Consider the following 24,867-nt stretch of genomic DNA (forward strand, 5'->3'; position numbering starts at 1 on the left):
ATGGGTTCGAATCGCGGTCCGCCCTGAATTATGTTTCTAGATTTGTCAGCACTTTACCTGTGCTCATGAGTCTCACCGAAGTGGTAAATGTCTAAGACCTGCATCACCTCAGGTTTTTCTCCCACATCAATCTGAAATACCATTGAAATGCCGTTCGATGCGGCTTTAAAACAAACTCAATTGGTTTTTAATTAGTGATGAAGATGCGAATGCTGTTTGTATTATAACTGAATCAAAGACCGGTTATATGACATCGAGACTAACTTTCCTAAGGTATGAGCGACATATGTTTGGATCCCACCTTACATTAAAATACTAGCCTCTGATTGGTTAAGGAGGGCAATTATTTTATATATAGCCCACTCATGTAGCCCGCAGAGAAATCAATCGGAATCATAGGTAACCTGCATATATTGAATAAGTATCGATGAGTTGAAATTAACTGATGTTCAGCAGGCGTATGGGGAAAAGGGAAGTAACTCGGTCCGTTTGCGCCCTCGTCTGCTACGAGGTTTACAAACTCCGTGAAAATGCGGACATATAAGGTCCTGCTTGAATGAATGTCTGTAGGATCATTCGTTCTCGGGTCATATGGTGTGATGTACCCTGTGTGTGAGCCTGACGGCTGACATAGGCGCACACAGAGGGTACGTCACACCTGACGGCTCGGGGTACATAGGCTCACACACAAGGTACATCACACCTGACGGCTCCTGGTACATAGGCGCACACAGAGGGTACGTCACACCTGACGGCTCGGGGTACATAGGCTCACACACAAGGTACATCACACCTGACGGCTCGGGGTACATAGGCGCACAAACAGGGTACATCACACCTGACGGCTCGGGGTACATAGGCTCACACACAATGTACATCACACCTGACGGCTCCTGGTACATAGGCGCACACAGAGGGTACATCACACCTGACGGCTCCTGGTACATAGGCTCACACACAGGGGACATCACACCTGACGGCTCGGGGTACATAGGCTCACACACAAGGTACATCACACCTGACGGCTCCTGGTACGTAGGCTCACACACAGGGTACATCACACCTGACGACTCGCGGTACATTGACTCACACACAGGGTACATCACACCTGACGGCTCGGGGTACATAGGCGCACACAGAGGGTACGTCACACCTGACGGCTCGGGGTACATAGGCTCACACACAAGGTACATCACACCTGACGGCTCCTGGTACATAGGCGCACACAGAGGGTACGTCACACCTGACGGCTCGGGGTACATAGGCTCACACACAAGGTACATCACACCTGACGGCTCCTGGCACAGAGGCGCACACAGAGGGTACATCACACCTGACGGCTCCTGGTACATAGGCTCACACTAGGGGACATCACACCTGACGGCTCGGGGTACATAGGCTCACACACAGGGTACATCACACCTGACGGCTCGGGGTACATAGGCCCACAGACAAGGTACATCACACCTGACGACTCCTGGTACGTAGGCTCACACACAGGGTACATCACACCTGACGACTCGCGGTACATTGACTCACACACAGGGTACATCACACCTGACGGCTCGGGGTACATAGGCGCACAGACAGGGTACATCACACCATATGCCCCTCTAGATCTGTTGTCAACTTATAATGGTAAATATATATTTTGGAGGACTGTTCTGAATGACGTAAACCCCGCCAGCCTTCTTCCACATTGATACGTCGTCATAATGACACGATGCGACCTACTGCAACACATACCATGGAGTGAAGCAGTACAGACCCAGTGATTGACACCAGGTAGACACCAGACCCGTGAAGATCCGGGGTAGAATGGGTCTTCAGCTACCCATGCTTGCCGAAAATGGCGACTACGCTTGTCGTAAGAGGCTAACGGGATCGCGTGGACAGGCTCGCTGACTTTGTTGGTGCATTTCATCGTATCGCAATTGCGTGGATCGATGCTCATGATATCAATCACTGGATTGTCTGGTCCAGACTCGATTATTTACAGACCGCCGTCATATAGCTGGACTATTGCTGAGTGCGCTGTTAAACAACAAACAAAACAAACAAAAACGTTCCATGTTTTGTCTGTTCATTATTTACGCTACAGCAGGCCTGTAATTGATAATAACCAACGTCCCACAACGTCGGGCAACGATGACAGGCAATCAACCGAGTCACTGAGCCTGACAACAAATCTAATTTAGCCAGTCGTATCTCACGACAAGAGGTGGAGAGTTGGGGTGTTCACCTTCAACTCAAGACAAGAGTTGGGGTGTTCACCTTAACGCAAGACCTGGAGAGTTGGGGTGTTCACCTTCAACTCAAGACAAGAGCTGCAGAGTTGGGGTGTTTACCTTTAACTCACAAGACCTGGAGAGTTGGGGTGTTCACCTTCAACTCACGACAAGAGATGGAGAGTTTAGGTGTTCACCTTTAACTCACGACAAGACCTTGTGAGTTGGGATGTTCACATTTTACTCACAAGACCTGGAGAGTTGGGGTGTTCATTTTTAACTCACAAGATCTGGAGAGTTTGGGCGTTCACCTTTAACTCAAGACAGGACCTGGAGAGTTGGGGTGTTCACCTTAACTCACAAGACCTGGAGAGTTGGGGTGTTCACTTTTCACTCACGACCAGACCTGGAGAGTTGGGGTGTTCACCTTTAACTTACGGCAAGACCTGGAGAGTTGGGGTGTTCACCTTTAACTCACAAGACCTGGAGAGTTGGGGTGTTCACTTTTAACTCACAAGACCTGGAGACTTGGGGGGTCCACCTTTAACTCACAAGACCTGGAGAGTTGGGGTGTTCACTTTTAACTCACGCCAAGATCTGGAGAGTTGGGGTGTTCTTTTTTCACTCACGACAAGACCTGGAGAGTTGGGTTTTCACTTTTCACTCACGACAAGACCTGGAGAGTTGGGGTGTTCACTTTTCACTCACGACCAGACCTGGAAAGTTGGGGTGTTCACCTTCAGCTCACGACGAAATGAGAAAACGCCGGCACCCGGTGACAACACAATCTAAGTCGCTTCCGTCATGCTGAGTGCGTTTTCGTTTTTAACTTGGTAAATTTACCATTTCCAGTTTCCCGTTTCAGGATCAGGGTCCTCTTCCACAAAGCGATCGTAGCTCAACGACAGTGCTAAGTCTTTATTATAGTATGGTAGTTACGAGTTTCCTTATCGCTACGACAGCTTTGTGGAACGGAGCCCTGTTATCTTCCGCGACACAACCGGTGGCACGTGACTGTGTGCACATTTAGGTCATACGCTCATGAAATAGCAAAAAGTAGGAGTATCAACTTTCTGTCAGGTCGTTGAAATATAAACAGTTATAGTTAGTGAGTGAGTTGGGTTTAACATAGCTTTAAACAGTATATCGGTTATATCACGGCGTGCCAGCTTGACGTGGGAGGAAAGCCAGAAGTGAAGCCAACGGTAAATAATAATGAACTTTAACTTTGTGTGACTTCCTTGGGCTGAGTGAGTGAGGGCGATGTGTTGTATTGTTAACATTTCCTACTGATGAATTAAACTAATTATGTGAGCTGATAGTGTTTTGTAAAAAAATAAATAATAATATGGATTTGACAGTATCCCTTCCTTCCAATTGTAACATGACATTTCAGTGGCAGTAAAACAGTATTTTTATTAAAGCATTATGATAAAAAAAAACTTTTTCAGGAAACTATGCATTATATTAACAACTAAGAATTATAGTAACACTCATGCATTATTGTAACAACGATGCATTATTGTAACATCGATGCATTATTGTAACAACGAAGAACAAGGAGAAGCTGTAAGTATAGGAAATAAGGAGAGGCTGTAAGTATAGGGAATAAGGAGAGGCTGTAAGTATAGGGAACAAGGAGAGGCTGTAAGTATAGGCAATAACGAGAGGCTGTAAGTATAGGAAATAAGGTGAGGCTGTAAGTATAGCAAATAAGGAGAGGCTGTAAGTATAGGGAATAAGGAGAGGCTGTAAGTATAGGGAACAAGGAGAGGCTGTAAGTATAGGCAATAAGGAGAGGCTGTAAGTATAGGAAATAAGGAGAGGCTGTAAGTATAGGAAATAAGGAAAGGCTGTAAGTATAGGGAACAAGGAGAGGCTGTAAGTATAGGCAATAAGGAAAGGCTGTAAGTATAGGAAATAAGGGGAGGCTGTAAGAATAGGAAATCAGTATAGTCTGTAAGTATAGGAAATAAGGAGAGGCTGTGAGTATAGGAAATAAGGAGAGGCTGTAAGTATAGGAAATAAGGAGAGGCTGTAAGTATAGGAAATAAGGGGAGGCTGTAAGTATAGGAAATAAGGGGAGGCTGTAAGAATAGGAAATCAGTACAGTCTGTAAGTATAGGGAGCAAGGAGAGGCTGTGAGTATAGGAAATAAGGAGAGGCTGTAAGTATAGGAAATAAGGAGAGGCTGTAAGTATAGCAAATAAGGGGAGGCTGTAAGTATAGGAAATAAGGGGAGGCTGTAAGTATAGGAAATAAGGAAAGGCTGTAAGAATAGGAAATCAGTATAGGCTGTAAGTATAGGAAATAAGGGGAGGCTGTAAGTATAGGAAATAAGGAGAGGCTGTAAGTATAGCAAATAAGGGGGGGCCTATAAGTATATGAAATAAGAAGAGGCTGTGAATTACAAATTGACAATTAAGCATCATCCCGGTAAATCAGCCTACGAGTATAAAATGATACTTCAATGTAGTGTCACATTGAACAGAATTGTCTTCTGACAAGTTTCCAAATATTATCATGAAGTATCATGAAGTTCACGTACAACTCTGCCTGTGATGAATTCAAAGTTATTAATTACTCCTTGACATTTGTCTGTACAAGTAACATCACCAAAACGAGTTGGGGTTGAGACAAAGAAACATTGTCCAAACTCATTCACAGCTTGGCAATGAAATAAATGATGTTCTTCTGTACCTAATTGTCCACACTGACCACAGCTACCGTGATCTTTTACAGTTATATTATTACCATATTTGCTGCATGGACAGCTTGAGATGTGGGTCGTTCACATTTAAATAATGAGTCAATTTTTTAATTGTGACTAAAGGGCAATTGTCCTTGACTACACGTTGTAAATCTCTTCCGTCACGACAGGAACTAAAGGGATTAGGCGTTCACATTTAAATCAAAGACTAATTCCGAAGTTATGACTAAAGGATGGTCGTCCACTTTGAAGTCTCGTGCTGTTTCCCGATTTCTTCCTCGACACAGCTGGTGTCACGTGACTGTTCCCATGTGCTTATGAGATGGTAAATTAGTATAAGAATGAACCTCACGTTGTGTTTCACGCCGCTTTGGTCATATTTTGTTGTATATGACGGCGTGCCAGATTCATAAGGGAGGCAACAGCAAGCAGCCATAATAATTAACCTTTACTTTCTGTGACTTCACTGGACTATAGTTAGTGAGTATGGTGTTACGCTGCTTGTAGCAATATTCCAGCAATATCACGGCGACACCAGAAATTGGCTTCACACATTTTACCCATGTTGGGAATTGAACCCGGGTCTTAGGCGTGACGAGAGAACGCAGTAACCACTGGACTTCTGCAGCGTCACTATTGGACTATAAAACTATAAATAAACATTCCTTGTATATATGTTAACATTTTCTCCTGCTGTATTGAAGTAATTATTTGAACTAATAGCGTTTTGAAAGTAAATAAGAACATATAGCCCCCCCCGCCCCCTACCAGTTATAACATGACACGTCACTGGCAGTAAAACACTGTATTTTATTAAAAGAATATGTAGAAAAATATGTATTACAGTAATCAAACAAAACCCTGCAAGGATATGGCATGCAGATTAAGCTGCATATACAGTAAACTACGGTTATAACGAACACGCTTATAACGAACTGACGGATATAACGAACTAACTTTTTGGTCACGACTATTTGCTGTAGTTATGCTGTATATATGCTTATAACGAACTACTGTTATAACGAACTAAAAATAGTAATCCCTTTGAGTTCTTTATAACCGTAGTTTACTGTATAACATTTTAATATAAAACATATAAACGAAAAATCAAACTGAAGATTCAACCTACACGGAATAAACTGAAAAACTTGTACTGTTAACATGAAAAAGGTCAAGATCTATATACAAGGAAATATTCAGTTAAACATTTCTTTAAACCTGGTGCACTCAGTCTCTCGCATGCTCATTAAGACAGATGATGTTTTTCTGGGGATACGAGGTTGTGTGTTGTAATATCAGGCGCTGCATACTCTGTTTGAAAACGAAAACGAGTTTATGTCTGATATTGGTGCTCAATACAATGGACCCGTGATGATCGGGGGTAGAATAGGTCTTCAGCAACCCATGCTTGTCGTAAGAGGCGACTATAATTGTTGTAAGAGTCGACCAACGAGATCGGGTGGTCAGGCTCGCTGACTTGATTGATGCATGTCACCGTATCCCATTTGCGTGGATCGATGCTCATGATGTCAATCACTGGATTGTCTGGTCCAGACTCGATTATTTAAAGACCGCCGTCATATAGCTAGAATATTTGTGAGTGCGGGGTGAACAACAAACAAACAAAGAGAACAGTTTTATGAATATAACTCTCTTTGTTGTTTTGTGTGTGTGGTTAAATCTGCACTCCAGCAGTAAGATCAGTTTATTCCATGAGTTAGAAAGGTAATGGACCCGTGTAGGTCCAGGGTAGAATATTGTTTGTTCGTTTGTTTGTTGTTTAACGCCGCACTCAGCAATATTCCAGCTACATGACGGCGGCTTGTAAATAATCGAGTCTGGACCAGGCAATTCCGTGACTGACATCGTGAGCAACAGTCCACGCCGTCGGGGTACGATGAAACAAACCACTGACCCTGATCACACGATCTCCTTAAACGAGCAGCATAGGTTGGTGGGATCTTTTTATTACCCCGGAACCCCCACAGGGATAACTTTCTCTGATATATTGACAACCATCTGTACACCATCCCACTCACCAGGAGCTTGAATACTTCGACTGATGGTTGGATGTTAGCATGAATGAAGCCACAGGGCCACACAACGCCTCTGATTTATCTAACGTTAAGTTATGCGTGATTATGCAGCGGACGATGGTAACAATAGTTATGACCCCTGTTCCATAACACGGTCTTAAGTTCGTGTCAAGATATGTGAGTTAGGAAATCTTCGCGAACACGGCCCCTTCCACAACAAGGCCTGAACCACGTGTGCGTGAATACACGCTACTGCGTTTCAAGTGGTATCTAAATCCTTGTCCTTGTGCATGCTCACTGTGACTGTTTGTCATACAACACGAGCACAAAAGAGAAGGAAATGAAAGGACACGATTTCCCGAAATACATATTTCTCTGTAAAATGGAAACTGTTCGCTCACATCTGATATTAGCACATTCATGGGGCATATGTACGTATATGTGACAGTATGAAAATTCCATATCATGATAATGAATCTGCCTGCGAAAAGGATGTGATACTACAAATAGGTGTTATGATGAATATTATTGTCCAATGACTTTTTACATGTACGACATTACATGAGATATTAATACATCATAATTAATGAAAGTCATAAATCTTTATAAAGTGTTCTGCAAAGCCAGCCAAACATGAAAATGATAAACATAACCATTGGACAATGCATGGAATGGATATCGGGTTAACACACGATCATACTTCCAAACAGTTCAGTAAAATATACAACTAAAACGGTAAAACCGTTATTAACGCAAATGAATAGACTAAAACCGACAATACGATCTTAATGGTCATCTAACAAATGTGTTGTTTGCTTTTTGAACATCTGCGCTGTATGTGAAATCCGCAATTGTCATTGCAGAGAACTGAACATTCCACAGGCTAAACATCCCATATATAGGCAACAACGAACTAAACATTCCACAAGATAAACATACTGTACACAGACAACAACGAACTAAACATTCCACAAGATAAACATACTGTTCACAGACAACAACGAACTAAACATTCCACAAGATAAACATACTGTACATAGGCAACAGATGGTGACAATAGTTATGACCCCTGTTCCATAACACGGTCTTAAGTTCGTGTCAAGATATGTGAGTTAGGAAATCATGAACATTCCACTAGCTGAACATACTGTACACAGACAACAACGAACTGAACTTTCCACTAGTTAAACATACTATACACAGACAACAACGAACTGAACATTCCACTAGCTAAACATACTGTACACAGAAAACAACGAACTGAACATTCCACTAGCTAAACATTCTGTACACACGCAACAACGATCTGAACATTCCACTAGCTAAACATTCTGTGCACAGACAACAACGAACTGAACATTCCACTAGCTAAACATTCTGTACACAGACAACAACAAACTGAACATTCCACTACCTAAACATTCTGTATACAGACAAGAACGAACTGAAAATTCCACTAGCTAAACATACTGTACAGAGAGAACAACGAACTGAACATTCCACTTGCTAAACATTCTGCACACAGACAACAACGAACTGAACATTACACTAGCTAAACATTCTGTACACAGACAAAAACGAACTTAACATTCCACTAGCTAAACATACTGTGCACAGGTAAAAACGAACTGAACATTCCACTAGATAAACATTCTGTACACAGAAAACAACGAACTGAACATTAAACAAGCTAAACAATCTGTACACAGACAACAACGAACTGAACATTCCACTAGCTAGCCATACTGTATACAGTCAACAACAAATTGAACATTCAACAAACTAAACATTCTGTACACAGACAACAACGAACTGAACATTCGACTAGCTAAACATTCTGTACACAGGTAACAACGAACTGAACATTCCACTAGCTAAACATACTGTACACAGACAACAACGAACTGAAAATTTCACTAGCTAAAAGTACTGTACACAGACAACAACGAACTGAACATTCCACTAGCTAAACATTCTGTACACAGACAACAACGAAGTGAACATTCAACAAACTAAACATTCTGTACACAGACAACAATGAACTGAACATTCCACTATTTAAACATTCTGTACATAGGCAACAACGAGCTGAACATTCCACTAGCTACACATTCTGTACACAGGTAACAACGAACTCAACATTCCATTAGCTAAACATACTGTACACAGACAACAACGAACTGAACATTCCACTAACTAAACATACTGTACACAGACAACAACGAACTGAACATTCCACTAGCTATACATTCTGTACACAGGTAACAACGAACTGAACATTCCACTAGCTAAACATACTGTACACAGACAACAATGAACTGAACATTCCACTAGCTAAACATACTGTACACAGACAACAACGAACTGAACATTCCACTAGCTAAACATACTGTACACAGACAACAACGAACTGAACATTCCACTAGCTAAACATACTGTACACAGACAATAACGAACTGAACATTCCACTAGCTAAACATTCTGTATATAAGCAACAACGAACTGAACATTCCACTAGTTAAACATACTGTACACAGACAACAACGAACTGAACATTCCACTAGCTAAACATTCTGTACACAGACAACAATGAACATAACATCCCACTAGCTAAACATACTGTACACAGACAACAACGAACTGAACATTTCACTAGCTAAACATACTGTACACAGACAATAACGAACTGAACATTCCACTAGCTAAACATTCTGTACATAAGCAACAACGAACTGAACATTCCACTAGTTAAACATACTGTACACAGACAACAACGAAGTGAACATTCAACAAACTAAACATTCTGTACACAGACAACAACGAACTGAACATTCCACTATTTAAACATTCTGTACATAGGCAACAACGAGCTGAACATTCCACTAGCTACACATTCTGTACACAGGTAACAACGAACTCAACATTCCACTAGCTAAACATACTGTACACAGACAACAACGAACTGAACATTCCACTAGCTAAACATACTGTACACAGACAACAACGAACTGAACATTCCACTAGCTATACATTCTGTACACAGGTAACAACGAACTGAACATTCCACTAGCTAAACATACTGTACACAGACAACAACGAACTGAACATTCCACTAGCTAAACATTCTGTACATAAGCAACAACGAACTGAACATTCCACTAGTTAAACATACTGTACACAGACAACAACGAACTGAACATTCCACTAGCTAAACATACTGTACACAGACAACAATGAACATAACATTCCACTAGTTAAACATTCTGTACACAGACAACAACGAACTGAACATTCCACTAGCTAAACATTCTGTACATAGGTAACAACAAACTGAACATTCCACTAGCTAAACATTCTGTACACAAGTAACAACGTACTGCCATGGGCGGCTATTTCTCCAGACCTCTCCCACATAGAAGATGTCTCGGATGAGATTGAGAAATCAATCGGAACACATCGCAGGTAACTTCCATATCTCGAGTATCGTTAAGTTGAAATGAACCGACGTTTATCCGAATGCTTGGGTAAAGGCAAGTAACTCGGTTTGTTTGCGTCCTCCTGCTTCGAGTTTTGCTAACTCAGTAAAAATGCGGACATATATTCCGGGCCTGTTCGTTGTAAACCGATCTCACGGGGCATAAGTTGTGATGAACCTTGTGTACATTGGCTCACACACAGGGCACATCACACCATGTACCCCTCGAGGTCGGTTGACCACTTGTAATGTGCCGCCGCTGCCTTGCCAATATCTACTAAAATGGTTGTAACATCCGATATTGACATTGTTAACTGAGTTGTTTCACCACCGCTCTCAGAGGGCGAGACCCGTGAAGATCAGGGGTAGAATAGGTCTTAAGCAAGCAATGTTTGCCGTAAAAGGCGACTATGCTTGTCGTAAGATCCGACTAACGGGATCGGGTGGTCAGGCTCACTGACTTGGTTGATACATGTCATCGATCTCAATTGCGTGGATCGAAGCTCATGATGTCAACCACTGGATTGTCTGGTCAAGACTCGATTATTTTACAGACCGCCGTCATATAGCTGGAATATTGCTGAGTGCAGCGCTAATCAACAAACAAACAAAACAAACAAACTTAGATGGCGAGCCTCCATGTCTAGTGTTACCATTATGGGTTCTGGCAATGAAATTGTTAGGATAAAACATTGATCAGACGACTGACCAAATATTATTTTGTATATTTTCAGTAACAACATTCACACCACTTTATATGAAGCACAGTTACTTTTTCCGCGCGTATATATCTGTTTCCTTAATAGAATCGCTATTCATTATTGGCTGTTAAGCAAGTGCGTACCATGTAAAGCAATGGTTTCAGTAGCATTGTATAAAACACACTAAGTCTTAAAAAAGACGGATTCATTTTTCCTCCTTGTTACCAGGAAATATTAGGTAATGATTTGAAAATAGGGAAGAACTGAACGTTATCATACTCATACATTTCCGAGTATGTCTCATATTTTGCATGAGGAAACAAGGCCTGGTTTCTTGTTATTGAGGGTCTGGTGAGGTGAAATGGGTTTTAATATAACGTCGCGTCCAAGATTATTGCACTTTTATAACCATGTTCATGCACGCGTGTTTGTGTGTGTGGCTGCTTGTACTAGTCGGGACTGATGCCGATTTATAGTGCAAGCACACTGAGATACCATGCCGCAGTTCAACATGAGGCCCTACTAAGGCACAGTATACTGACTCCGAGCCGACCAGTCCTTGTTTTAGCCCCTTAATACCTAGCGCCAGACATGGCAAACAAGTAACAACAAGTACCATATTTTAACGTCTTTAGGTAGGACGCAGCAAAGCCCAAATAATATGCTACTAGCAAACAATAAGATCAATTATACATTAAATTTTCTATCTGCGCACGGGCAACAAATTGCAAGGATGTCATAGTTACTTCACTGTTCACGGTTCTGTGTTGAATCGAAGCTTGTTCTTGTCGATGGTTAGGTTTGACAGTGACAGAGGGTTGGGGTTAGGTTTGAGGGCCACACTGCAGTCGGGGTCGTCCTGGTTGTGGATATCGGGACTACAGCTCTTTGTGGAAAGTTGGCGAGGGGGGTCTGTCCCCCGATGTTGATGGGGTAAGGAGTAGATGGGCTCAAGGGCGTCATTCCCTTCAGGGGTAACCCGGTGGGGTGGAGAAGCAGAGAGGGTGTTGCCTTGTCTCCTGGATAAACACATAACTCGTGGATGTCTATTTCTGTGATAACAGTTTAACAGAAAATTTATAATGAAGATTTTAAGTAACTTTGTCTTCATGAATATCATGAGTATAGGCATGGTATCATTTCTGAAACGTTAGATTTGCTATGAATGATTTAAATATTAATACATGTCGATGTTAAATGTGGCACTAACCTTTTCACATACAGTATGAAGATAATCCCAAAAGCCACAACTCCAGCCAAAAAGCCAACAGCAAGGAAAACAAGCTGCAAGTTTGATCCATCTGAATCTGACACAGAACGTGTACATAAATAAGGAGATATCAATGATTTGGATACATCAGTTTGCAGACCTACATATACCGATATACGAACTGTCTGGTACAAGCGAAACTATTATGAAGGATGTAGAAATCAAATAGCTACAGGAGCCTGTTAACCAGTTAAAGAGCGAACTCACCTGTTGACCCTGATCTATTGGTGTTTGGAGCTGTTTTTGTCCCCGCTGAAATAATATAATCAACAATATCAGCAATTATGAACTAAACAGTTAAGGGTCACTATTTAAAGTATCAGAATATGAATGCGCGGATAGTTCATTTATGTAATGATATTCTCCTGCCGACACACACATTTCATCTTGTAGGAATGGTGGCAGGTGTATACAGACCAGTGCCATTTTAAGTCTCTATGTTTCCGGTTGTGAAGCTAATATGACGTGAGAGTTAGAAATACAGTCAATTGAAAGTTCAAAAATGTAACCCGTTTGTGTTTGAGTGATGTTTTGCTGTGTTGCAACCAGACAATTGTAAGTGACAAAGGGCATACCTTTACATGTGACTGTGACGTCAGAACCATTGTGTCCTGCTGAAAAAGAATTCAATTGATTGACGGAAGCGTTTTCTTTCAATGATAAACCTGTAAGTTATTATTACAAGTTATACAATCAATGCTGCCTTCTGTAAAAGTAAATTACCTTCCACTCTCATCCATATCTTGTCAGGGAGATAGTCTCGGATAACATCCACCCATAAACTCCACTCTGATTGGCTGATGGTAATCTCCTTCATGAAGTGGACTGCCTGGTCGCCACCATGGATTGTGTACGCTGTACGTGTCTCGTCCCTGATGGACAGTGTGGTCACGTGGCTGTTGCCCAGTCTGACGTCCAGCAGGGTGACGCGGCTCGCAGCTCCACTGACTGTACAATTGCAGGTGCTTGTTTCCAGAGATGTCATCTTCAGTCGGTTGCTGCTGATGTAGACCTCCTTGCCAGATATTGTCATCTTTTCACATAATGTCATGCTTGCCTCTCCATCTGAAAAGTGATCACATTCATTCTTTGGATACGTGTGTCTTCAGTGTGTCTACCGTGTGTCCACCGCGTGTCTACCGTGTGTCTTCCGTGTGTCTTCCGTGTGTCTACCGTGTCTACCGTGTCTACTGTGTGTCTACCGTGTGTCTTCCGTGTCTACCGGATGTCTTCCGTGTGTCTACTGCGTGTCTACCGTGTGTCTTCAGTGTGTCTACCGTGTGTCTTCCGTGTGTCTACCGTGTGTCTACCGCGTGTCTACCGTGTGTATACCATGTGTCTTCTGTGTGTCTTCCGTGTGTCTACCGTGTGTCTACCGTGTCTTCTGTGTGTTCACCGTGTGTCTTCTGTGTCTACCGCGTGTCTACCGCGTGTCTACCGTGTGTCTACCGTGTGTCTACCGTGTCTTCTGTGTGTCTACCGTGTGTCTTCCGTGTGTCTACCGTGTCTTTCGTGTGTCTACCGTGTGTCTTCCGTGTGTCTACCGTGTGTCTACCGTGTGTCTTCCGTGTGCCAGGGTAGAATAGGTCTTCAGCAACCCATGTTTGCCGTAAGAAGCGAGTGTACTTGTCGTAAGAGGCGACTAACGGGATCGGGTGGTCAGGCTCGCTGATTTGGACAATCACTGGATTGTCTGGTCCAGACTCGATTATTTAGAGACCGCCTTCATATAGCTGTCACACAACAAGACACTGGCGACTTGCTCTGAAGTAATGTGTTCTACTTGTCTGAGAAAGAATTTGTGCAATAATAAATCACTTCGAATTGGACTTGTCGAAGTGTCTGCTATTTATACAACTGAAAGAACATTTTGTATCATTACTAGCAATTCTTTTTGCTGGCACACATTTAAATCAATTCTAAGTAACCATTGTTTAACTATCTAAGAATGTAGGTAAATATTAATGTCCACAGTTTTTATACACTTCAGGTTCACAGGTCACCTTCCGGTACGTTTAATGTTTCGCATTTTAAAGTTTGCTGTTCGATCTATTTGTCGAAGAGTAGTATTAGCTATGACCCTGTTTGTGTTCATGTCATCCAAATGTTATTACTATTCGTAAAGACTGTTAAAGACAATTTTAACATTATTTCAATTTTATCACGGCGGTTAGAAAACCCAGATTGTTGCAGGTCTTTGATGTTTACCACTTAAGTGAAATCCAGCGCACGGAAATGGTGAAGACAAACCTAGAAACATTATCAAGGCGAACCTGGATTCGACCTCACTATCATGCTTCGGGCAACCAAAACAAATTACAGTTTGGGTAAAAGGCTAAATAGCGGTTCAAATAATATAAATGGATCAATGAAAATCTTTGATGACACCAGGTGTTCGCGAAATAGGTAAGCCTGTCCTTCCATACCGGCAGCACCCGCCACTCACACAATGTGCATGAAAACTTGGATATAATACGGGTTACATAACAAAGTGGAGCTCCTGCATTTAAAAAGCAACTGGTGCTGTCAGGTTCAATCTTGAGATAAAAATAATCTCAACATTGTTCTCATATACCAAGATTGTACAGAAAAAATAAATTTGTTCGCCTCTTTTTAGGCCTTTATACCGACTGTTAGATTTGGATCACGGCTAACCTGTTACGTCCTTAATAACTGTATTTCTTTACAAGGCTTCTGCTAATGTTGACATGGATGGGTTGTTTTCAGATCCCTGTCAACCAGGTATCGGATTGTGGAGGGGGTGTCCTGTCTCATAGTGTTTCGGGTTCTTCTGAACAGTTTCAATATACAATCAGCTCCAACTAATGGCGTTCACATTTGTCAATTGCTTAGGTGCTATAGAACAAATTTCATTTGAGATTTTCAATCAAGGTTTCACCACCAAGGGCCTGGTTAAGTCATACTAGAAATTGAATGGAAGACATGCCTGCCTGCTTACCCACTTGCACGTATTTTAATGGAACTTGTCTGAGTAGCGAGTGCTACCGGTGGAGCAAGACATGCCTACCCATTTCGCAAACAGCTGATGCCAATTCAATGATCCAATCACATACCTTTCACTATTTACCTTTTCGCTCTGCGGATTCGATCAACACCCATTCTCTCTGTTTACCTTTAACACACTGATGTATTACCACCAGATGTGACGGGCGTTTCTTTCCCTCTCCCACGTGGAGGTCCTTGAGATGATCGATTGAGGGATTCTTGTCACTCTCCAGGATACAGTACCTCTTCTGACTACACTCCTCCATAACCTCCGTGATCGCGGCCTGATAGGCTGTCTTCTGAGACACATCCGACGTGTTTAATAAACAGCCTCCAATGTCATAAAGTTCATCAGTGAATTTAGGTGAACAGGATTTGTAGTCTGCACTCTTGTCGTAACTGCCCTTCCTTACATGAGCTCTTTGCAAGAAGCGTTTGATCAGCAGTGATTCATTTCTGGGACACTTGATCTGTTTACTCCCCTCATCGTAACAAACGCTAATAAAGTCCCCTTCTATTTCTTTTTCATCCGCTGTGTCACAAATGAGAGAACCTGAAGTATAACAGAAAATGTATTTGTATTTTGTATTCAGAAGCAGGGAATCGCAGGACAACGTCAGTGTGAAGAGTGAGCATAACATTCTACGTCGCATTGGCAATAAGAGAACCAAGCAGATTTCAAAGTGTAAAAATATTGAAGGTTTATGAGAAATACGGCTGATATTAGGCTCCTTTCAGAGGACTAAACTGTATACTTGACATAAGATATATTCTGTCTTTGACAAAAAACTCACTCACTCTGCATATAAGATGGATTGGAAATAGAGAAAATGAAAGTTTCCTATAATGGATCGTGGGGGAAATCTTTACAGAAATTGGCACCATTATATTTCTCTTTAACATTCGTCAAAAATCTTGGTAGAATATGCATCGCCAGTGAAAATGTTTTTGTTTGAAGCACCATTCATGACTTCATCAAGAACATCTGAAAATATTTGATTCACATAATTTTTTTTTATCAAATTGTATCTATTGCCTACCGTTGTTCGATATGATCATAATTATTAGATGCAGTTCATGGATTAAGGCTACTTGTTTACTAAGTCAGTTAACATTATGCTTAACGCTTTCAACTGTATACTCGTAAGTTATATGTGAGTGATAACTTATAAGAAATTGGTTGTTATCCAAACCAAGTGACATGTTACCAACAAGAACAATTTCGTCGGCAGCATGCATGTTGATTATAGGCAAAATACAATCAGTCTGCTGTTGTAGTCTTTTTCTCTTTCTCTTCCTTAAATACAGATAAAGTTTCGAAGTCAAGTTATGTGTCCTTCTTGCCCGTCTCCGCCACGAGACTTCGTGTGGCGCTGTTTGCCAGAATATATGTCATTAAAATTCTCTGTATGTTTGTCACAGACTGTGTCAAGCATATGCTTACTATATTGTAAACAGCACACAACGAGCGAGTATAAGAACACGTCTTGTTTATTTCAATTTATACTCAAAACTAACTGTAATACATCCGTTACTCCCTTAACAACCATACATCAATATCCTAGCAATATTACCTCACATATTCTATTACTTACCCTACGATCTATCTCTTAGCAACTTCCGAATCCATTCGTTCATCTAACTTCTATTTACATTCGATACACTTCCGGTAAATACTCTTCTGGTAATCAGAGTTACTCCCCTTAGCCCATTCGCACAATGCTAACATCCCTCCCTCCTAGACAATGAATGCTTATTGCTAATCTATAAGAGTAACCTATTCTATGTACAATTCAAAAATGCAAATTAATTAGAAAATACTTAAATACAATATATACATTTAATTATCAATAACACTTTTTACAAAACACCTAATTATTCAATTTAGAGTTCATAATCTTTTTGCCATGATGGGGCATGTCTCAGTCTCCTTGAACTTTTCACTCTCCGACTAGTCTCTTCATCACATGTGGAAATACAGTCCAACGGAAACACAAACTGCTGCGCACTGTCACACTGATCACTTTCTCTTTCAGCAGTTATCTGTTTAGATTCACCTGTCACAGTCTCTGATGGCACACACTGCTCATGCTCGATAGTATCACTATCAGGTTCTTGGAGGTGACCTGGTCGACTGAAATGTCTCTTAAGAATTCTATGATTCACCACTCTTGTGCGACCACGCCCCTTAAGAGGTACTATGTTATATGTTGTCTCACCCAGTCTCTTGATCACTATAAATGGCCCTGACCATCTATTACCCACTAACTTTCTAGACAGTCCATTTCCCTTATGTGGATGATACATCCACACTTTCTCCCCTCCTTCAAATGGTCGGAACTTCACATTCTTACTCTGCCTTTCTTTTCTTCCCAACTGTTCTCTTACAATCCTAGACCAAACTTCTTCTCTCGTCTCTTCAATGTTATGGGTTTTGTTTGACGTGAACACACTTGCCTGGTTTCTCGGCTGAAACCCAAACAAAACTTCAAAGGGTGTCTCTTTAGTTGCAGCACTTGGAACCTTTCTTATCGAAGATATTGCATTAGGCAATTTAACATCCCAGTCCTTTTGATCCTTTGCCTCGATCATCATTGATAGTCTCTCTGCAATGTTCCGATTCATCCTTTCTACCTGCCCATTACAAGCAGGGTTGTAAGGTGCTGTGCGTGTCCATCGAAGTTTTTCACACAAGTCTTTCAGCAGTGCAGATTCAAAATTTGTTCTTCTGTCTGAATGAATCTGTTCTGGTACTCCATACCTACTCACTATCTCCCTCGCAATGACATCTGTGGTTGTTTGAGCTGTTTGATCCGGAACCGGAAAAGCTTCTACCCATTTACTCAGAGGATCAGTCATAGCAAAAATATATTTGTTTCCATGTTCAGTTGTAGGAAACGGTCCCGCAAAGTCCATATGCCATGACTGGAGTGGTCTCACAGGAATGTCAAGATTTCCTACTGGTTGCTTATCCGGTTGAGTTGGATTTTTCCTTATTTGACATTTCTGACAGGACTTACACCATGAAATCACATCATTCCTCCATCTGAACCAGAAGAATTCACTTCTAACAGCATCTACCGTTTTGTCTGGTCCAAAATGTCCCATCCTGTCATGTAATACTGTTAGTATAGTCTTTGCTTCACTCTAAGGACACACAGTTCTGTTTACCATCTACCACTTCTATCACCAGCACACCCTCCAATATTTTCAGCATCTTGCCCTGTGCAGTTAGTAGTCTATTCACATGTGTTGAGATATCTTTAGGATTATTACCAGTCTCCAACCACTCTTTCATTGCCTGTATGTCTTGGTCACTGTCTTGTAACAACACTATTTCTTAGACCCCCTAGGCAAATAGCATCAACCTCAACATTTTGCGGTGCACGTGACAAGGCATCCGGTACAACCATTTCTTCGCCTGGACGATGTTGAATCTTGAAATCATAGCTCTCCATAGCATCACGCCATCTGGCCAACTTCCCTTTTGGTTCTTTCAACTTCAGCAAGTAGGACAATGGTTTATGGTCACGTATCACTGTAAACTTGTTTCCTTCCAAATACATGCAGAATTTATCTAGAGCCCATACTACTGCCAAACATTCTTTTTCTGTTGCTGAATAATTTCGTTCAGGTGCCGATAATGTCCGTGAAGCATACTCGATCACTCTACCAGACTGACTAAGGACTGCCCCTAACCCGATGTTGCTAGCATCTGTGTCTACCACAAATTCTTCCTCAAAGTTTGGATATACCAGCACAGGGGTACTACTCAATTTCTCACGTAACACTTCAAATGCTTTCTCACATTCATCTGTCCACCTAAAAATAGCATTTTTCTCTGTCAGACTATTCAGTGGTTTAGCAATTTTAGAAAAATCACGCACAAACCTCCTATAATAAGACCCTAAACCTAAGAACCTTCTCACTTCAGTTGCGTTAGTTGGTCGAGGAAAGTTTCTCACTGCAGATATTTTCCCTGGATCTGGTCTGATACCAGTCTAAATCCACTATGTGACCAAGGTATTTCACTTTCTTCTTGGCAAAGTTGCATTTCTTCCCATTCAGTTTCAGACATGCCTGTCTAAGTCTATCTCACACTTTCTGAATATGTTCAAGATGTTCGTCAAAACTTCTTGAGTAAATTATGATATCGTCCAGATATATCAGCACAATTTCCCAATTGAGGTCACCCATTATATTCAGCATCATGCATTGAAATGTTTGTGGCGCACCTTTTAGCCCAAAGGGCATCACATTAAATTCAAACAATCCTTTATGACACACAAAGGCTGTTTTTGATTTGTCATCTTCCTTCATGGGAATCTGGTAATAGGCCTTATTCAAATCTAACGTTGTGAAAATTGTGGCTTTGCCAAGGGCAGCTAGACTATCGTCGATCCTTGGTATTGGAAAGCTGTCGCCTACCATCCGATCATTCAAACGAGTAAAGTCCACACAATAGCGCGTACTTGAATCTGCCTTCTGAACAAGCACTAAACGACTGGCACAAGCACTAAACGACTGGCCCAAGGACTGTTGCTAGGTCTAATGAGTCCCTTATCCAAACTGTCCTGAACAAATCCCTCAATATCTTTCAATCTATTGTGGGGTACCCGGCCTGGCCTCTGTGACACCGGTGTTGAATCGCCAGTTGGAATACAGTGTTTGATTACATTTGTACGGCCTAATTCCCCATTTATCGAGAACACATCAGAATTCTTCTTTATGACTTTGTAGAGTCTCTTTTGTTGATCTGAGCTTACATCAGAATCATTCGACAATTCTCTTGCCATCTTGTCAATCTTCTCTCCCGTAGATATCTCAGTTGTACGTGCTTTCTCAGGAATGCTTGCAATAACAGGATTATCAATCAAGTCAGTAGAAAATGTCCCAATTACTGTACCAGCTGTTATCTGAACACTATCCATTATCTCTGACCTTCTCTAACACTCTGCCACATCCAATTCCAAATCATTCTGACCCTCGATATCCAGCCGATTCCACAAGTCCAATATTTCCAGACATTTCTTCTCCATTTGCAACAGTACCTCTCACAACTACAAACTGACCAGGGGAAAATGTCACATTACTTGTAGCGTAAATCAAGTTGACTTGTGGAGATGATGAACATTTCTCTGATACATTTTCCTGATTCGACGGATCTCTCACTTCACAACAATCATCACCCAGAGTATATTTCAGTCCTAGTTTAGATATGATATCCATACCAAGAATAGCTGGGTAAGCCGATTTCCTCACTACTGTAAACTGGTGTGAATCCATATAATTTGACCCAATCTTGCAGTCTGTGGTTAAATCATACACAACAGATATTCTCTCCCCATCTACAGTTCGTGGTGAAAAATGAGGTTTGTCAGGTTTGCCTCTCATATGCATGGCTAACTGTTCAGTAATAACACTGATCTGAGCTCCAGTATCTAACAACCACCTACACTTTCTCCCCCCAATATAACCAGGAATTTCAATCTTTGAATAATCAGATATATCTTCAGATATTGTAGCAGATACAGTTCTTTCCCAGTTATTTGTTGGCGAAAATTCATTAGCCAGAAATGTTCGCCCATCATTTCTAGCCTCTAGTAGTTTCCCTGAAATCTTGTTTCCCCAATCGACCTGCCTGACAATCTGCACATATTTGCTCTGTGTCCAAAACGACCACACTTGTGACATTGCCCACAGAATTTCTTGAAACATTCCTTAGCAATATGACCCAATCTGCCACATGAATAACATTTTACTTCCCTTTTCTTTGACTCTGCTGACTTTACAACTGCAGCTACAGTTTCTGACAATGACTGTTGAGCTAACTTCAACTCTTCTAATTTAGCAACAATAGATTGATCATCCTTATGTGACATGTCACTACCTGCTAACATTCCAACTGTTGCACTCTTACTCTGACCACATTCTACATATATCTGATTTGCCTTCTTTACAACATCATCCAATGAGGCCTCTTCGGCTACTAGCCACGACAGTTTGTCTTTTACATTTGCATTCAAGGCTTTCCGAAAATGAGCCAAAACCAGACATTCTTGGTCAACAGATCTAGTTATATCTGGGAATGCTTTTTGACACAATGATTCTAGAGCAAATCTCAAAGCAATCGGAGACTCACTTTCCTTCTGAAGCCTGTTTGTCAACTCCAATTGAAACTGTTGCACAGATTGTCCCTTGCTAAATCTCTTCAATAACGCCCCTTTCGCTTCTGTATAGCATTCTTGATGAGCATCGGGTAGACTGATGAAGAATTCCCTTGCATCGCCCTTCAAAGATAGGTGTAGACTAGCGGCCGTTTTCCTGTCGTCATTCATATCTTTCACGATGAAAAACGCCTCAAGTTGCTTCAAATGACTCTTAATATCGTTACTATCACCACTGTCCCACTGAGAAACACCTATTCCTGTCATTTTATCTTCTTTTTAACCGCTGCCACCAATGTAAACAGCACACAACGAGCGAGTATAAGAACACGTCTTGTTTATTTCAATTCATACTCAAAACTAACTGTAATACATCCGTTACTCCCTTGACAACCATACATCAATATCCTAGCAATATTACCTCACATATTCTATTACTTACCCTACGATCTATCTCTTAGCAACTTCCGAATCCATTCGTTCATCTAACTTCTATTTACATTCGATACACTTCCGGTGAATACTCTTCCGGTAATCAGAGTTACTCCCCTTAGCCCATTCGCACACAAGCTCCTTCCCAGCGCGTGACACCTTCGTTACACTCTCGGTAACATCGCGATAGTATAGAGAGCTCCGGGAACGTACTATCGCTGTGAGGAGCTTGATTCGCACAATGCTAATGTAGCCGGGTGGTGGTGCTAACTCTGAATGAGTTATAGCCACATAAGTACCACCCACTTATAACCCCCCTTAGATTCATTCTATACATATATACATACATGTTCATCTATTATCACCATCACTTCATTCTGTGTTCATTATATGTTCATTATATGTTGTCCTTGTCTGCAGTTGAATGTCAGCCAGCTAACACCAACCTGATACCCTTTTTGCAGCCTCTGTAATTTCTCCAGCTTCACCTGGACTTCCCCCTATCTATTTTTAGATATGTCCACCACTTCATGTGACTGGAGCATCTTGACTTCCTTTAAATACCTGTCAGATGCTACCTTTCTTTTGATTGGCCCTTTGGTCCACTTCTTTAACTTCCTTTCTCACCTGCCCTCCTCATGCATTCTGCATGAACTCGTTATGGAGGGAGGACTCTTCATTACAGGTGAGAAACATTTCAATATTCTTATCTCTTTCCATCCTGCTTTGGAAACAAATATATTCATAGAAAGGGTATCACAGCTTATCATTAAAGTAAAATATATTTAATTGCATTATTATTTAATTTGTTATATCTAAATGTTTGCCAGCTCACACATTTTGTGTTACAATAATTGAGCACATGGTCTTCAACCATGTGCTCCCCAACATATCCCTATAAATTAATCTGTTTCCTTTTGGCTTAAATTAAATTATAACATATTCTGCATGAACTCTTTATGGAGGGAGGACTCTTCATTACAGCTTCCCTCCCACCATCTACTCCAAAAGAATAAATATCATCATCTTCAAGAACTGCCTCCTGTTTTGACTAGCAGCCCAGTGGCTGGACACATGACACCACGCCCGGCTACACTAACGATATCAAGCAATTTGTCTGCTCAGTAGAATGCGAGCCAACATGGCTCAGAGCGTGGCCGAGTTAAGTCTGTGTTTGCTGCATCCGGCCAAGCTTGGTCTTTACCCCAGGCATTAGTCGTCTAAGTCCGACACGCATCACTCTTGTAAGGGGAGATCGAAGTCCTCCAGAGACGGTTCTTAGTTCACGTCGGCTGTCTCGAGGATCAGTTATGGTCAACTCCTATAGCGGATCCTCGGCATGTAATTACTTCCACAACGGGTGGTCAGGCTCGCTGACTTGGTTGAAGCAGGTCATCGATCCCAATTGGCTGGATCGATGCTCATGATATCAATCACTGGATTGTCTGGTCAAGACACGATTAGTAGTATAGGTAATAGGGGTTCTGGACCACTTCCACTGGAGCCGGATTCATATACCTGTACTGCTACTACAGGTGGCATTTTTTATGCCAAAATGATTATGCGATTCAATGATAGTCATGAGATTAAGTTAAATTGGCTCTAGCTCACCAATACCTGGGGCCAATCATTGCTTTAGATAAGCCTAAATGGTATTAAAAATATTCTTCATTATTTTTATCGATAAAGCGATATTCAACATTTTTATTAAGTTCTTCGTTCATTTTACTAGGAGACCAGACTATATAACTACACTCTTCTTGTAAATTGATAAGAGACCTTGATAACCGTATTTGGTTGGTTTGACATCACTGATATAATAAAAACCTTGTGGTAATTCTCTCCATTTAATAGCTTTTTCGATTGTTGTGTTGAAATTCTCCATTATTATATATTTATGTAAGCATTTGTCTAAATGTGATCAAACGATAGTAAGCAATCTATTTTTAATCTCCAACCAGTTCTTTGGTTTTGGCACGGAATAATTGACGGGCTTGTTGCCTCCCCTTTTCTATGAACTTTTTTTTCTCATCCTCGCTAATACCACTGGTCTTACGAGATTTTGATCGAATCTCCTGCTTCATTTCGTTGTATTTGGCGAGTTCTGACAACACTAAACAAAACTCATCTTTGGATATCTTACAATCGACCATTGCTGTCGAAATATGATCCTCAATGCTGTTCAACTTTGCTTCGGCGAGTATCCAAATACTATCTTGTTTAAATGCTTTCTTTTGTAACCTACGAGAAATGAATTTTATCGCTATTCCTGCCAGTCCCGAGACTCCAGCGGCTATTTCCATGCCGAGCACGATAGGCGCGGCGATTATAATTGATAGTAAACCGACGCCTGCTACACCGAGTCCCATGCCAGCTGCTACAAGCGCGGTGTCAACTCCGTCCAGAGCATTCACGGCTCTGCGATACTTTTTATATAATCCAACTCCCTATCCTTCTCTATTCGATGTTTTATGTCGCTTATTTGATGTAATCGAAATCCATGAACAGTATCCATCTTTTGAAATGCCTCATCGAACGCCGGATATAAACTCATACTGTATATTACGATCATATAATAGTCTTTAATTGGTCTTGCTTAAATGTTTTGAGAGTATACATCAACCTTATCAAATAAATATTATACGGCAAGAATATCTTAGTAAGAGAAATACTACCACTTTTAATAATTTGGACCCCCTCGAGGGTTGCAACGGGCGATGCTTTAATATGAATAATACTGCAACGTTGACGCTCGTGTTTCTTGAGCCATTTAATCGATAGACCTGGTAATATTTCGAAGGCATCTTCCGGTACATCTCCGAACAAGACTTCAATAATAAGC

At 41.3% G+C, this 24,867-nt stretch overlaps 1 protein-coding gene across 1 annotated transcript in view; it reads right to left on the reverse strand.

The window, feature by feature from the left end:
• Positions 1 to 11,904: 11,904 nt before the first annotated feature.
• LOC139474126 (uncharacterized) overlaps positions 11,905 to 24,867 on the reverse strand; it is a 32,218-nt gene continuing 19,255 nt past the window's right edge. Inside the window, exons 3-8 of the mRNA XM_071257002.1 lie at positions 15,554 to 15,979; positions 13,144 to 13,485; positions 12,996 to 13,031; positions 12,628 to 12,672; positions 12,361 to 12,457; positions 11,905 to 12,169 (exon numbers count right to left, since the gene is read on the reverse strand). Coding sequence (XP_071113103.1) covers positions 11,905 to 12,169; positions 12,361 to 12,457; positions 12,628 to 12,672; positions 12,996 to 13,031; positions 13,144 to 13,485; positions 15,554 to 15,979 — 1,211 coding nt within the window. The remainder of the gene's footprint in view (positions 12,170 to 12,360; positions 12,458 to 12,627; positions 12,673 to 12,995; positions 13,032 to 13,143; positions 13,486 to 15,553; positions 15,980 to 24,867) is intronic.

This window comes from Haliotis cracherodii, unplaced genomic scaffold (genome assembly GCF_022045235.1).
Source record: "Haliotis cracherodii isolate W230 unplaced genomic scaffold, xgHalCrac1.p SCAF_3, whole genome shotgun sequence".
In the NCBI taxonomy this organism is placed as follows: Eukaryota; Metazoa; Mollusca; class Gastropoda; order Lepetellida; family Haliotidae; genus Haliotis; species Haliotis cracherodii.